Source organism: Phacochoerus africanus, chromosome 10 (assembly GCF_016906955.1).
Source record: "Phacochoerus africanus isolate WHEZ1 chromosome 10, ROS_Pafr_v1, whole genome shotgun sequence".
Taxonomy (NCBI): Eukaryota; Metazoa; Chordata; class Mammalia; order Artiodactyla; family Suidae; genus Phacochoerus; species Phacochoerus africanus.
The window spans coordinates 136,904,534-136,919,144 of record NC_062553.1 but is presented as its reverse complement, the minus strand read 5'-3'; the positions used below and the strand labels follow the sequence as shown (position 1 = coordinate 136,919,144).

The 14,611-nt window shown below is 46.8% G+C and overlaps 1 protein-coding gene across 1 annotated transcript in view; it reads right to left on the bottom strand.

Moving 5' to 3' along the window:
• The window catches only part of PRKG2 (protein kinase cGMP-dependent 2), a 100,615-nt gene that overhangs the window by 18,747 nt on the left and 67,257 nt on the right, over positions 1-14,611 (bottom strand). Inside the window, 1 exon segment of the mRNA XM_047799335.1 lies at positions 12,330-12,471. Coding sequence (XP_047655291.1) covers positions 12,330-12,471 — 142 coding nt within the window.

Below are 14,611 nucleotides of genomic sequence, written 5' to 3'. Positions count from 1 at the left end.
TGCAGGACGTGCACACAGACTTTTTCCCTCGTCTCTACCAACGTCCCACTAGGAAGGCAGCTTACACGACGCTGGAAGCTTAAAGACACCGTCTCCGAAGGTTTTAATAAAGCAGAAAGTTCCAAGATGTTCCTAAGTCTGCAGCAAGGACGGGTTCCTTCAGAAAGAGACAAAATGAGCCCTGTGGTTTGCCGGAGCTGAGGTCCAGAACGAGCTTCTTCCCAGAAGTGTCTCCCTGGGTCAGTAGATTGGTCAGCTGTTGGTTCTCTTGGTCACATCAAAAAAGGATACCAAGTGACCAGGCTAGTGAAGCCAGCTGATTCACAGAGATGTAACATTCCAAAACAAATACGCAAGTGGCAATTTTAGGGCACTTCTTTTGCCCACGTCTAGACAAGGGTAAAACGGGATCTGTTCTTCCCGCCCACCCACGACCAAAGAGGGTTGCACCCTCCTTTCAGCGCTTGTGATCCTGCGGTCCCGCCGGGAAAATGGGCCACGCGGACGGCGGCCGCTGGGCGGAGGAGCGAGGGAGGGAGGGAAAGCTGGGGCCGGGCCAGCCTTTCCCAGGCACAGCCCACTCTGCGGGGGCTGAGAGGCCTGTCGTGCGGGGAGGGGGCAGAACGAAGCGGGGCTGAGCCTGCACGAGAGCAAACCGAAGAATGGAATTGTCGGGGGCTCATCTGCTACGCCGCCGCCGCCTGGAAGCCCCCCTTGACCGTCCGGAGCCGGTCCCTCCTGACGCGGTCTTCACACGGTGTACAGTCCACAGTCACAGCGCGACGGCGGCGTCCCCTCGCCGTGGGTGCGCCGGTCCAGCTCCCGGAGGGCCGGACAACGTCCCGCTCGCTGTGCACCCGACGGCACCTGCAGCGCCGCAGGGCGTCACCACGTGCTTGGCGAACACCAGCCGCGCTTGGCGCTGAAACCGCCAACATCGGTCTCAGTCGGGGGGACACGTGTACGCGTCACAGCAGCTCTGGGCGGTCCGGGCTGCGTCGCCACGGTAACGACGGCGAAAGGAAAGTCCAGGAAGATCAGGGACGCTTGAGGCGAGGCTAAAACCAGGTTCCAAAGGAACCTTCCCATCCTAGGTAAACGGAGGGGTAAACAGACTTTTGAGGGAAAAGGAGCACCTTGGCGGGAAGCCCTGAACTGTCCTTCAATAAGGACACAGCTCGGAACCATCTGGCAAAAAGAATACAGAGTCCAGGGTCACTGTGACTTTTCAAGTCAGGAAGTACCAGACACATGTCAAACAGTACGATATATACGCAGATTACAAAGCACGGGAATAAGAACATCCCATACCCACCACCACTTTAATAATTAGAACAGAACCGATGCAGGAGCCCCGTGGGCTCCCGCCACACTGTCCTCCCCCCCGCTGCCAAGAGGTCACCATTATCATGAGTTTGTGTGTCTGTCATTCTCTGGTCGTTTCTCATTTCCCCACATATGTAAGATCCTTAAATGAAATACAGTTCTCATTTGTAGCAATTTCCAATAAATCATATCCATTCTTGGGCAACTGCCTTTCAGTTTTAATGTAATCCACCTTCACTGCCGTAACACACACCATTGAAAGAACATGGTATATACTTTTTGTCCCTTGTGTTGCTGTTGTCTTATAGCTAATAGTCTTGTCACACACAACAAGCTTCTACTAGCATTATGCTCCGCGTCGCCTCCTGAACCTGTGTGAGAAGGCATCGCATCTGGACTAAAGACAGGGTTCGCCCATCCTCCCTACGCATCACCCCGTCATTCTTCCCTGGGAAGCACACTACCAGCCCTTCGCCAACAGCAGGTCTGAGCTCCTGATGCCCTACAGCCTCAGCCTCGCCAGCCTTGAGAGACGTCACCGTGGGTTTCGCCATCCGTAAGCATGAAATCACTGTGGCTGTAATTTGCATTCCCCGTTAGGAATTGGTTTGGGCGAGAGCAGTATAATTAGTTCTGATATCTGAGGAGTTCCCTTCTACCCCATTCTTGTCTGCTGCCTCAGAAGTGTCTTGGCGATCCTTGGCCCTTGGCTAGTCTGTATGAAAGCTTTAGAATCAGCTTGCCAAGCGAGCTTCATGGAAAGCGCTGCTAGAATTCCACTGGAAGTGCAGCAAATCTGCAGGTCCTTTCGGAAACTATTGATACCTTTAGGATGTTGAGTCTTCCCAGTTTTAAACCCAGTACCTCTTTCTGAGTGAGTCAGGATAATGTTAGCTACTGCCACAAACATATCCAGGAAAGTATGAAAGCTTCAACTCCATGTTAATTAAATTCTTCCTCACACTGAGTTTTCCCGAGCAGCAGAGACACCTCCAAGCCTGGTTCAGGGATGCGGGCTCCTTCTGTCTCAGGGCTCTGCCACCTTCATACTGGCTCTGTTCATGGCCCACAAACCAGAAGGACCGCACAGAAATCAGCTGCCCAGGTCACCATCAGCCCCGGTCGACAGCGGTGCCCTGCAGGTCAGCTCACATTTCAGGAGCCAGAACTGTGCCGTGCAGTCACAACCAGCCACAAAGAAGGCTGGGGTATGTCTTCGGGCACTGTGCCCAAAAGAAAGGAGAATGAACCTATTTATCTAGGTCTTTTTTACTGTGTTTCTAGAAGTTTCTCCATAAAGCTTGTACACGTTTTTGTCAGGTTTATTCCTAGACACATTATATTTTATTTATATTGTATAAACTTCTACAATACTTTTTATGTTTTTTGTAAATGGCGTTTGTATCCCTACGTATCAACTATGTTTCTGGTCTTTAAAAATACACTGAGTTCTTGCGTTATTAACCTTACATCTGGCAATTCTGGATTTCTACAGCGTTAATCGTATCACATGGGAAAAGAGGTTTTGTTGTTTATGTTCCAACCTTTCTTTTAATTTTATCTACAACTGCCTGAGTCGGACGGGACCTCCTGTGCAATGCCGAGTACGAGCGTCTCCGCCACTGACTTATTTTAAGAGCATATACTTCAATTGTTCCATCATTATGTACACCCTTTACTCCAAATTTTGGTTAGGCATCTTTCCTGGGGTTAATAAAATTTCTTTCCAGTCCTGGTTTACTAAGAGAATTTATTAAAACTGAATGTAGAAACATATCAAAATTTTTTCAGCATCTATTGAGGTAATTATGTAATTATTTTTCTTTTATTAATCTATTAAGGTCATGACTTAGCTTGATAAAATATTTCATGCTAAACTATGCTTGTATTTCTGAGATATATCTAATCTTGTTAGGATGTACTGTTACAATTTTATTATAGTATTTGGCTTGCTAATATTTGATGATTTTTACATTAAATTCATGGCTGAAAATGAACATTGAATTGCATTCCTTGGGTGTTTCCTTTGCAGAATCAAGTTCACAAGAGCTTCATATAATTAGATGGAAACTACCTTTTAACAGTTTTCTGAGTGAATCTGCATAAAATTAATATTCCAAGTCCCTGAAATAAATTCTCTGGATCTGGTGTGTGATGGTGAAAGTCTGTGTCTCTCCAAAATTCCTGTGTTGAAGCTCTAATCATCAATGTGGTGGTATCTGGAGGCGGCGCCTAGGGGAGGTAGTTAGGTCACGAGGGTGAAGCCCTCCTGAATGGGATGCGTGCCCTTCTGAAAACAGACACAAGAAAGATGATCCTGCAAACTCTTGCCTTTGGAGTAGATAAGCAATGAGACCCTGCTGTAGAGCACAGGGAACTAGTCACTTGTGATGGAGCATGACGGAGGATAATGTGAGGAAAAGAAAGTGGGGGTGTGTGTGTGTGTATTTCTGCACAGCAGAAACAGACAGAACATGGTAAATTAACTGTAATAGAAAAAATAAAAGTCTTAAAAAGTAAAAAAAAGAAAGATGATCCTTCTTCTTCTGCACTGTGTGGAGACACAGTGAGATGACCAGTCCTCTGCAAAGCGGGAGTAGCGCTCTCGCCAGAGCCCAGCCACACACACGGATATGTGTGTGTGTGTGTATATATATACACCACGATCTATAAAACATCCACGCTTAGGTACTTAGTATGTTATACAGAGTGGGAGAGCTGCCCAAATCCTTTCTAATTCACACAAATCTCTACTGTAATGTAGTTTATACTCACTCCTGCAGCATTTATCAGCACCTCTTCTCTTTTTCTTTTGATCAGAATTTTCTGATCAAAAGTTAGTTTGTTGCCTTTATTCACCTTTTCAAAACATCCTGCCTCTGAATCCTTTTTTTTCTTTTTATGGCCACTGCTGCATATGGAAGTCCTCAGGCTAGGGGTCAGAGGTGCAGCTGATGCCTATGCCACAGCCGCTGGGACTCCAGATCTAAGCCACATCTGTGATCTACACCACGGCCTGTGGCACCACCAGATCCTTAACCCACTGAGCGAGGCCAGGATTGAACCCACGTCCTCACAGAGACAACATCAAGTCCTTAACCTGCTGAGCCACAACAGGAACTCCCTTATTTTATGTTTTATTCACTCATGCTATTAACTGTTTTCTTTCTCTTCTTTTCATTTTTCCCTTTTCCATCTCCTTAAGTTGAACACTTAGCTCAATTTTTAGCCTTCCTGTTTCCCAGCTGAAACATCAAAGGCTCTAAACATTAATCTCGCTGTCATTGTAGCTGCACCCCGCATGTGTTGCTATGTAGTTTTCATTACGCAACCCTGTTTTATAACACTCATTAAAACTTCTTCACTCAGCTGAGTTATTCTGAAATATCCTTAAAATTCCAGAGAGACAAAGTTGAAGTTTTCAGTGGTCTCTCCCCCATTCTGAAGACGCCCTTCCTCACTTCGACCTTCCACACTCCGATGCCAGGGGGCAAGAGCGTTGGGCTCCTACTTGTGAGCGAGGCCGAAGCTGCCTCACTGACCTCCGCCCAGTCGTCCACGCCAAGCGGGGCGCTGAGTCCAGGAGTAAACACGACAGCACAGTTTCTGCCACCACGGGGCGATCAGGGGGAGGGCGGAGCGATCATAAAGGGGCAACAACATCCACTTCGATATGTTTTATACCGTGTTTTCTTAAGCAATATTCAATATAGGTAAGACCGAGGTGTTCTTTTACCAGGTGAGGCGTAACACTCACGGGGAACAGCGCAGTCACATAGACCATTTGCTGATGCGACAGCTGAAATTTATTGGATTACAACCCAGTTTTCGCCTGTGCAACCTCAACAAGGCTATAGCTAGTATATAAACTCTGCCTGGGTGGAGAACAAGGTGGGCTTTTCTTTCAACGCTTTCAACTGTCCTACATCTTAGTATCACCCCTGCTGCAGTCACGATAACCAGAAGAATGGCTCTTAAGCACGACTGCCTTCATCAGCTCTCCTCGGCCTTGAAAGAGGAGAAAGTGTAGGAAATCATTGGTTGGGCAGGTGGGAGTTAGTAATGTGCTTTCGTAGTTTCTGCTAACCCTTGATCCCTACCCAGGGTGCTTCCTGATGGAAACAGCTTGGACCAGGTGGGGTCCGTGTGGGACGGAACCAGGCTGGCGCTCGCAGTCATGAATCAGGGCGAAGAAGAGAATGAAGTCTCCAGCCCCAACTGTGCACGTGCACCGTGTGCGACGACCACAGCATGGCATGCTCGGCGGCTCCCAGACATTTTCATGATCCAGACCTTTCTCCTGCCCACGTCTTTTTCTCCAGGCTTTCCCTGCTTATTCTTTGCTAGGAAAAATCGACGACGACAAAAACCTAGAAAGCTTTCCCTGTTGTTCTCCTTAGATATCTGCCCCCTCACTGATAACGCCCAGAAATGATAAAGGAAGATGAAACGCCACCTATCAAAATTTGTAGAATGAGGTCAAGGTCACCCTTACAAAGAGTCTTCCATGTCCAGGTCGGGACTGCTCAGTGGCCATCGCCCAGAGGTGCATTGCTGACGTGCTGGCCCAGGCACCTGCACTGCCCTCACCTCTACAAGGCCCCCAGGAGCCTTTAGCAGAAGCAGCGCTGCCAGGCTGCCAGCGGATGGTCCAATTCCTATTTTTCAAGTTTTATGAAGCTTGCTTAATGGCCTCGTTTTGCTCCTGTGGATTCTCTACTAAGGGCACAATATTCCACAAGCCCGTTACATCGAGTTTATCAACTGTACTGGACACATTGAGAGTTTCGGTGATTTTCAGGCTGAATGTTCTACCCACTTCTTTGAGAGGTGTATTAAAATCTCCTAGTTGTTCACTTCCCCTTTTACTAGTTCTGTCAACTTCTGCTTCTTATTTTTGCAGCATTTTAGTCGGTAAATTTGAGATCAGGATTTTTACATCATCTTGGGAAAATGAACTTCTTATAATCATATGGTAACCCTATTTCTGGTAATACCTCTCCCCGGAAACCAACGTAATGCAGCCTGCCTCGCAATCTGTTGACTATTTCGCAGACATAACCTTTTCTGTCTTTTAATGTGAGGGAACCTTTCTGCATCTGCATGTATTGGGTCTCTTGTAAACATCCTAACATAGCTGATTTCTTAAAATTATTTTTAAAATCTCTTTGACAGTGCTTGGTTTTTACCTAAAGAGTTAAAGTCCATTAGATTTCTTTTACTTTCTTTTTTTATTTTATTATTTTTTTTAGGGCCACACCCACAGCAAATGGAAGCTCCCAGGCTCCTAGGCTAGGAGTGGAACTGGAGCTGCAGCTGCTGGCCGGTGCCACAGCCACAGCGGTGCCAGATCTGAGCCATGTCTGTAACCTACACCACAGCTCGCGGCAACACTGGATCCTTAACCCACTGAGCAAGGCTGGGGATCGAACCCGCGTCCTCATAGTTACCAGTCGGTTACACGCTGAGCCATGACAGGGCCTCCTCTTTCACTTTCCATTTGCGGTTTCTCTTTGGGTTTTTTCCCCTAGGCTTCCTGTTCCCCCTTTGCTGCCTTCTATTAAAATGACTGACATCTTTTCCCACTGTAATCCCAACCACGCCTCCTCTCAGTCTACATGCTGCTGTTGTGTCGTCAGCTTCGTCTCACTTTCAGTGCTAATATATAGAGGCGTGATAATTATTACTTTATACCGTCATTCTCAAAGACCTAACACGTTTCCCATTTTCTCCACTCCCCGCTGCGTCCCCGATGCCTCAGAGAGGCCTTATCAGGCACATCCTGTCTGTAGGTGGCTGTAGCACTCTTCATCGCTGCAGAAAATTCCTTTCTTGGGCCCCTCTTGAAAGACAATTTCTCTGGATTCATAATTCAGGTTTGTCGGTAATTTCCCCTCAGAATTTTAAGGATGCTATTCCACGGCATTCTGGTTTCCATGGTTGCTGTTGAGCTGTCAACCGAAAGCCTCATTTTTACTCCTTCATGTGTAAAGTGTCACTTCTCTTTGGTGATTTTTAAGATTTTCTCCCGGCTTTTGCTCTGCACTTTTGCCACTACACTAGCCAGCATCCAAGCCGCCTCCGTGACCCCATGCTCTTGGCATCTAGCGATGCCTCCTCACAGCAGACCAGGGCTGGCCCCAGACCCTGGAAGCGCTGGGCTGTGACTCTGAGCCTGGGTCTGAGGGGGCCTGGTGGCGCGTCTTAATGACTCCTTCTGAGGGAAGCCAGACGCAAGGCCCTGAGGACGTCTGAACCAGAAAGAGACTCGTAGAGAAAAGAACTAAGAGCCCCCACTAACAAGGCAGCGTCAGTTCTCCAGCCAGATGAATGAGTCACCTTGGATTTGAGTCCCCAGCCCTAGTCGGCGAGCCTCGAGGTGACTACATCCCCCCCGCCAGCTCCCGAGAGAAGCTGCCTGAAACCTTGAATCGGAACCACCCAGCCAATCCACTCCCAGACTCGGGATCCACAGAAGCTGAGAGACCACCCGGATGCTCCGTGTTTGAAGCCATTAAATTCTGGAGCGATCGCTTAAGCAAAACCAGAAGCTACGATCAAGACACTTGGCCTCTGTGGGACTTGCTGGGCTTCCTTTGCCTGCTGATGGGTACTTTTAATGATTTCTGGAAAATTCTCAGCCATTATTTCTTTAAATACTGCTTCTCTCTCTCTCATTCTCTATATTTTTATCTTGAACTTCAACAGTTTCAGAACTTCTCACTCGATTCTCCAAGTCTCCTCCTTTCTCTTATATTTCATCCGTTGGTGCCTCTATGCTACACGCGGTGTAAATTACTTACCTTTGTCTTTCGATTCACTGATTTTTCTCGTATGAGTCACCTGCTATTCAACCCTTCCACTACGTTCTTCAAATGGATGTTCATTTTAAGTAAAATGCACAGGTTTCTGGTGGACCGCTCATTGGACTTTGACACAGATCGTGCTCACGTAACCACAGCCAGCACGTGGTCAAGTCCCAGATACTCACCTACCTCAGAAAGTCCCTCAGGGCCCTTTCCAGTCAAGTGCCTTCCCAGAGACAACCGCTGTGCTCACTTCTACCGTCTAGTCCACAACTTCAGCAAACGCAACCGCAAAGACAACTGTCCCCTCTGTGTCATCCTCTGCACGCTCTGTGCCAGGAGGGGCGTTCCACTGATGACGGTGCGACTGTGTGTTCATGCATCAGTCGGAGATGTGTAGTTGGGCTGTTTCTTTTCTTTCTCTTTTTAGGGCCACACTAGCAGCATATGGGAGGATCCCAGGCTAGGGGTCGAATTGGAGCTGTGGCCGCCGGCCTACGCCACAGCCACAGCCACGCAGGATCCGAGCCGCCTCTGTGACCTACACCGCAGCTCACGGTAGCGCTGGATCCTTAACCCACTGAGCGAGACCAGGGATCGAACCCGCACCCTCACGGACACTATGTCCAGTTCTTAACACCATGGGAACGCCTGACACAATGGGGACTCTTAACATAATGGGAACTGAGCCACGCTGGGAACTCTCATTACAATTTGATATTATAAATGGCATTTCATTTCATTTATAAAAATTAACTGCTAGTATATAAAAATTAAATTTGTATTTGTATATTTATTTGTACTATAATTGTGCTTAATTGTTGGCAAATAAAGACAAATAGCTTTTTCCTTTCTAATCTTTGGCCTTTCATTTCTTTTGCTACGTTCTCTGTTATAATGTTAAAAGAAAAGGGAGTGAAAGAAATTTTTTTTTTCACAGTCTAATGGAAAATTTCAATATTTCACTGCTAGGTGTGAGGTTAATTAACTAAAAGTTTACCTTCCGTGCCTTATACAACAAGAAGAGCTTTTGAAATGAGCAGCTGTACAAATATGGATTTCACCCAGTGTGGTTCCCTTTTTTCAAGGGTTGAATGTCTATTTCTTGTTGCTCTCCAATGCTTTCATGCATTTTTATACATGTATTATAGTAATCTCAGAAAGGAGTTTAGTCCAATGCAAGCTATTCCACCATTAATGAAAACTTCCATTGGATATTTCATTTCATTTATTATATTCTTAATTTCCTAATAACAATTTTTTTTTTCTTAAATACGCTAGATCTTGGAGTTTCCTCGTGGCTCAGTGGTTAACGAATCCGACTAGGAACCATGAGGTTGCAGGTTCGATCCCTGGCCTCGCTCTGTGGGTTAAGGATCTGGCGTTGCCGTGAGCTGTGTGTAGGTCACAGATGCAGCTCAGATCCCGCGTTGCTTTGGCTGTGGTGTAGGCAGGCAGCTACAACTCCAATTAGACCCCTAGCCTGGGGACCTCCATGTGCCACAGGAGTGGCCCTAGAGAAGGCAAAAAGACAAAAAAAAAAAAAGCTAGATCTTTTTGGAGAGTCTTTGATCCTAACTCATTTGTAGGTCCCTCTCCTACTTTTAAAGGACACCAGATGTAATTATTTCACTTTTTTTTTTAATGACCGCACCCACAGCACACGGAAGTTCCCAAGCCAGGAACTGAATCTGAGCCCCAGCAGCGGATCCTTCAACGCCCTGTGCCGGGCCAAGACTGAACCCTCACTTCCACAGTAACCAGAGCCGCTGCAGGCAGAGTCTTAACCCACTGCGCCACAGCAGGAACTCCTATTTTACATTTTGTATCAGATTATTCCAACATGGGAGACTCTTACATGCCTGCCAAATCATGCTCTTGGCACCTTTTCCCTCATACATATTTTTATTTTTATTTTGTAAAATGCGAGCTTCTATTCCCCGAAAGTTTATCTCTGGGAGTTCTTTGCATCCTGAGTTGAGTGCATGTTCTCCCAGGGAGAAGAGACACTGATTCCTGGAAGCCTGGGCGTGCTACCAACACGGACCCATTGTCGTGTAAGTTTTTGCTGGGAGTTTCCATCCTTGAAGGCTGAGCCCCCAAGACTCCCTGAAGGCCACACGTGGCCAAGTGTTCTTACAGGAGACCCTTTTGTTCCTCTGTTAAGAGCCCAGTAATGAGAAAAGCACCTTTTCCTGCATGTTCTCTGCCTTTACAAATTAGGTTTTTTTTTTCCTCCTGTTTTCTATGTCTCTGAGAATTCAGTCTGTACGATCCCTGGCTCTGGACAAGGTTCTCTGATTCAACATCCCACACTTCCCAGATCCCAAACTTGGTCTCCTGTTCCCAGGGGGCACAGCCACCAAAATAAAACCTCCAGGCCACCGAGGACTGGCGGGTGCCCACGACACAGCCAGCAGCTCCGAGGCTGGAGTTCCACCTACACTCCCGCCCAGGCCGGGTTCCCAGCCTCAGGGGAAGCCCAGGGCTTCCCTGTCGACTCTGCCAGCCGTGTCGCCCGGCTTTTCACGTTTCATCCAGTACTTCAGACCTTGTGCGAGAGGGAATGTCAGTCCGCCTGGTTTGAGACCCAGTTCGGAATGGAAATATGCGACATCTGCCTCTTAACGTCGAAGGCTTTAGTCGTTCTTCTCCTTTTAGCTGGTGGCCGATCAGCGAGCTGGACGGTAACAACGGCCAACAAAAGAGATGGTCCCTGACCGCCATGCCTAAAATACTGAATATGCCACCTGATGTCTTAAAAACAGCTATCCACAAAAAGAACGAATCTAAGGGGTAACCTGCATCCCTCAGGACGGTTTTACTTCCAGAATATTCCAGAAGGCTTCTTCGCTAAAGAGCTCCTAGAGGCACAGCCAAGGCTGGAACTGTGAAGACAAGCAATTAAGGCCTGGTGTTAGCACCGCACCAGTTCTCAACGCCGTCTTTCATGGGTAAAACAAAGCTTGAAGGGTCAAGATGTGTTTTGGCAGCCAGCTCTGTTTCACACGAAAGGACTTACTTTACTCCCTTACGACAGACAGAAATCGCTTAGCGATTACACACAATAAATTAAATTTCTAAGGCTACATGACACACTCTAACATGCGGATGATAAAATCTACCTCATCAACCGTTAAATGTCTTCACTGCACAATGTTTAGCGTAGTGGCTTTACACATTAAATAACAGCTCTTGTTATTTCTACATTTAAAAACGAGGTCGGAAGTGAGAAACGTTTACCATCCCGGCAAAGGTTAAGTGCAGAGATGGCTCAACGTCCTTGCGCTGCTGACAAAACGGCCTGAGGAAGACTCAGCCTGGGTTCTTCATCCTGATGGGGTGGGGTTCCCTCCCGAGATCCAACGTGCCTCAGTTTCTCCTCAATTAGGATGCCCAGGCCTCCTACAGCTCGGCACCAAAAGCAGCTACATGACGGGCAGCATTTTTTTCTGTTGTGTGACATGCAAGGGACTCGCGTTAGGCACGCGACCCACGACAGAGATGAGTGGCAAGGAAAGTTCCTGCTCTCAAGGAACCTACAGTCTAGTGCAGCGATTCTCAGCCGATCTGGCACCTTAGAATCACTTCAGAACAGGTTTTCAAAACTACCCACATTCACATGTGTATCTTTTCTCCGTATCCAGACAGAGTCTATCCTGGGAAAGCAGCCAAGCTGTCTTTTTTTCCTTATTCCTCATGACTAATCCCTATACATAGCACAAATTTATTGAAACCTACTTAAAATGATTATACAAAAAAGCCAACAAAATCCAACGTTGGGAGTTCCTGTTACGGTGCAGTGGGTTAAGAATCCTGCATTGTTACTGCAGTGACTAGGGTTGCTGCTGCAGCATGGGTTCAGTCTCTGGCCCAGGAACTTCCATAGGCCATGGGCACATTAAAAAAAAAAAAAAAATTTAAAGGCATTCTATAAAAAGCCAAAAAAAAAAAAAAAGACATCCTATCATGTGACTCCTTAGCAGGAGTCACAAATATGGTCGAAACATTAAATTCCTTGTCAGAAAGAACATACCTGTGAGATCGCTCCCTTTGTTAAGTGTGCTGATTGCAAAGGCCACAGCTCCCCCGGTGAAATAACTGATGTCCCCAAATTAAAGGAACATTGCAACGAAAACACAGCTTTGTCTTTAGAAATGCCTCATACGACACTGCACATTACAGAATTTGTCTTACCAACTTAAGATAGCCCTCAGCGTCGAGAATTAGGTTTTCTGGTTTCAGGTCCCTGTAGATAATCCCCAGGCGATGCAGGTAATCAAATGCTTCTGTCACGCAGGCCACGCAGAACTTGGAGGTGGGCTCATCAAAGCTGCCTCTGCAACGAGACCACGTTCCCTCTTAACACTCCCGCTCAAGACACACACCCTCACCGCGTCTTCCAGGTGTTAACCGCCAGCCAGAGTGTAGACTTATGCAACGTAAACGTTTTGGGGGCACCAGCCCTAAAAAGCTCTTCGTGATGCCCGTGAATTAGCTGGAGCATAAGGAAATTTAGGGGGGACTTGATGCAGGTAAGAACCACTGCACTAAAATTAAAACGTCTACATCTAAACAATTCCTCAAAATCTTTATTGGAGCACAGCTGACTAGCAATGTTGTCTTAGTCCTAACAGCCATTTCCGACAGTCATACCACATGGAAACAGGAAAACAAGGCTTTTTTTCAGACCTCTCTGGCAAACGTTGGAGAAAATGCGGCTACTTGGATGGAGCGCCTGAACCGGACGTCTGTAACTGACCACCTGCCGACAAAGGCCTCGGGGAGGCTGCTCATGTCCTGACCGCGCAGCATCGGACGATGCGCCACGTGGAAACGGGGGTCAGAGCTCTTTCCCACTTGGTGCGCCGTGATGATGGGTGCTGCCCTGCGAAAGCTCTGTGCCTGGGGCTACACACTGAATTATTACAATGCGGCAGATGTGCTGCGTGGCGGGACAGAAGGATGCGGCTTTGGAATGAGAGGAACGGGCTCTGAGGCCTGCTTCGTCCTCTCACGGCGTCCTTGGGCATGCTGTTCAGCTCCTCTGAGCCTCAGATCCCTCTCTGTAAAATGGGTTCACTACCGACTTACCTAGGCTGTTTTAAGGACCAGGCAAAGTGTCTAAGAGGTAGCAGGAATTTCTCCCTCTAAATAGATTTAGAGTTTCTACAAAGATCCGCCTGTGGACGCAATGACGGAAGACATGAATGCTTCTGCAGGTGTCCTGCGGGTGTCCTCAGCCGCTCCGGGTTCCCCCGTTTGGACCCATCCGAATTGTTCCCACACAACACAGGCATCTCCACCGAGATGCTTCAAGGTCTCTTTTCACATAGGTCTGTGATTACCAACCATGCGTGCACATTAGAATTGCCTGAAAGGCAGTTAAAAATCATTTCCTGGACCCCACTGTAGGTGAACCAAACCAAAGCCTTCGGCATTAGGCTCAGCAGTTTTACTCTATAAAAGCTCCCCCTGCAAATGTAATGTGAAGCCAGGGTTGAGAACCACGGGCCCAGAGGTCACCGTCTAAATGTTTGGCCTGGCATTCACCTCTTCAACCTCACACTAAGCCGCCTTCCCGTCTCCTCTTCTGCTGCCCTGGTCTTCCATTCAAATGCTGCTCTTATGACAAACCCACAGCAAACGGAATACTCAATGGAGAAAGGCTGAAAGCCTTCCCACTAAAATCTGGAGCAAGACAAGGATGCCCACTCTCTCCACTGCTGTTCGACAACTATTGGAAGTCCTAGCCACAGCAATCAGACAAACAAAAGAAATAAAAGGCATCCAAATAGGAAGAGAAGAGGTAAAACTGTCACTGTATGCAGGTGACATGATACTATACATAGAAAACCCTAAGGACTTAACCCAAAAACTACTCGAGCTGATCAACAAATTCAGCAAAGCAGCAGGATATAAGATGAACATTCAGAAATCAATCACATTTCTGTATACTAACAATGAAATATTAGAAAAGAAATACAAAAATACAATACCTTTTAAAATTGCACCTCACAAAATCAAATACCTCAGAATACACCTGACCAAGGAGGTAAAGGACTTATACGCTGAGAACTATAAAACATTAATCAAGGAAATTAAAGATGTAAAGAAATGGAAAGATATTCCATGCTCCTGGGTTGGAAAAATTAATATTGTAAAAATGGCCATACTACCCAAAGCAGTCTACACATTCAGTGCAATCCCTATCAAATTACCCATGACATTTTTCACAGAACTACAACAAACAATCCAAAACTTTACATGGAACCACAAAAGACCCAGAATCGCCAAAGCAATTCTGAGGAACAAAAACCAAGCAGGGGGCATAACTCTCCCAGATGTCAGGCATTATTACAAAGCCACACTCATCAAAACAGTGTGGTACTGGTACCAAAACAGATATACAGACCAATGGAACAGAAGAGAGAACCCAGAAATAAACCCAGACACTTTCTGTCAATTAATCTTTGACA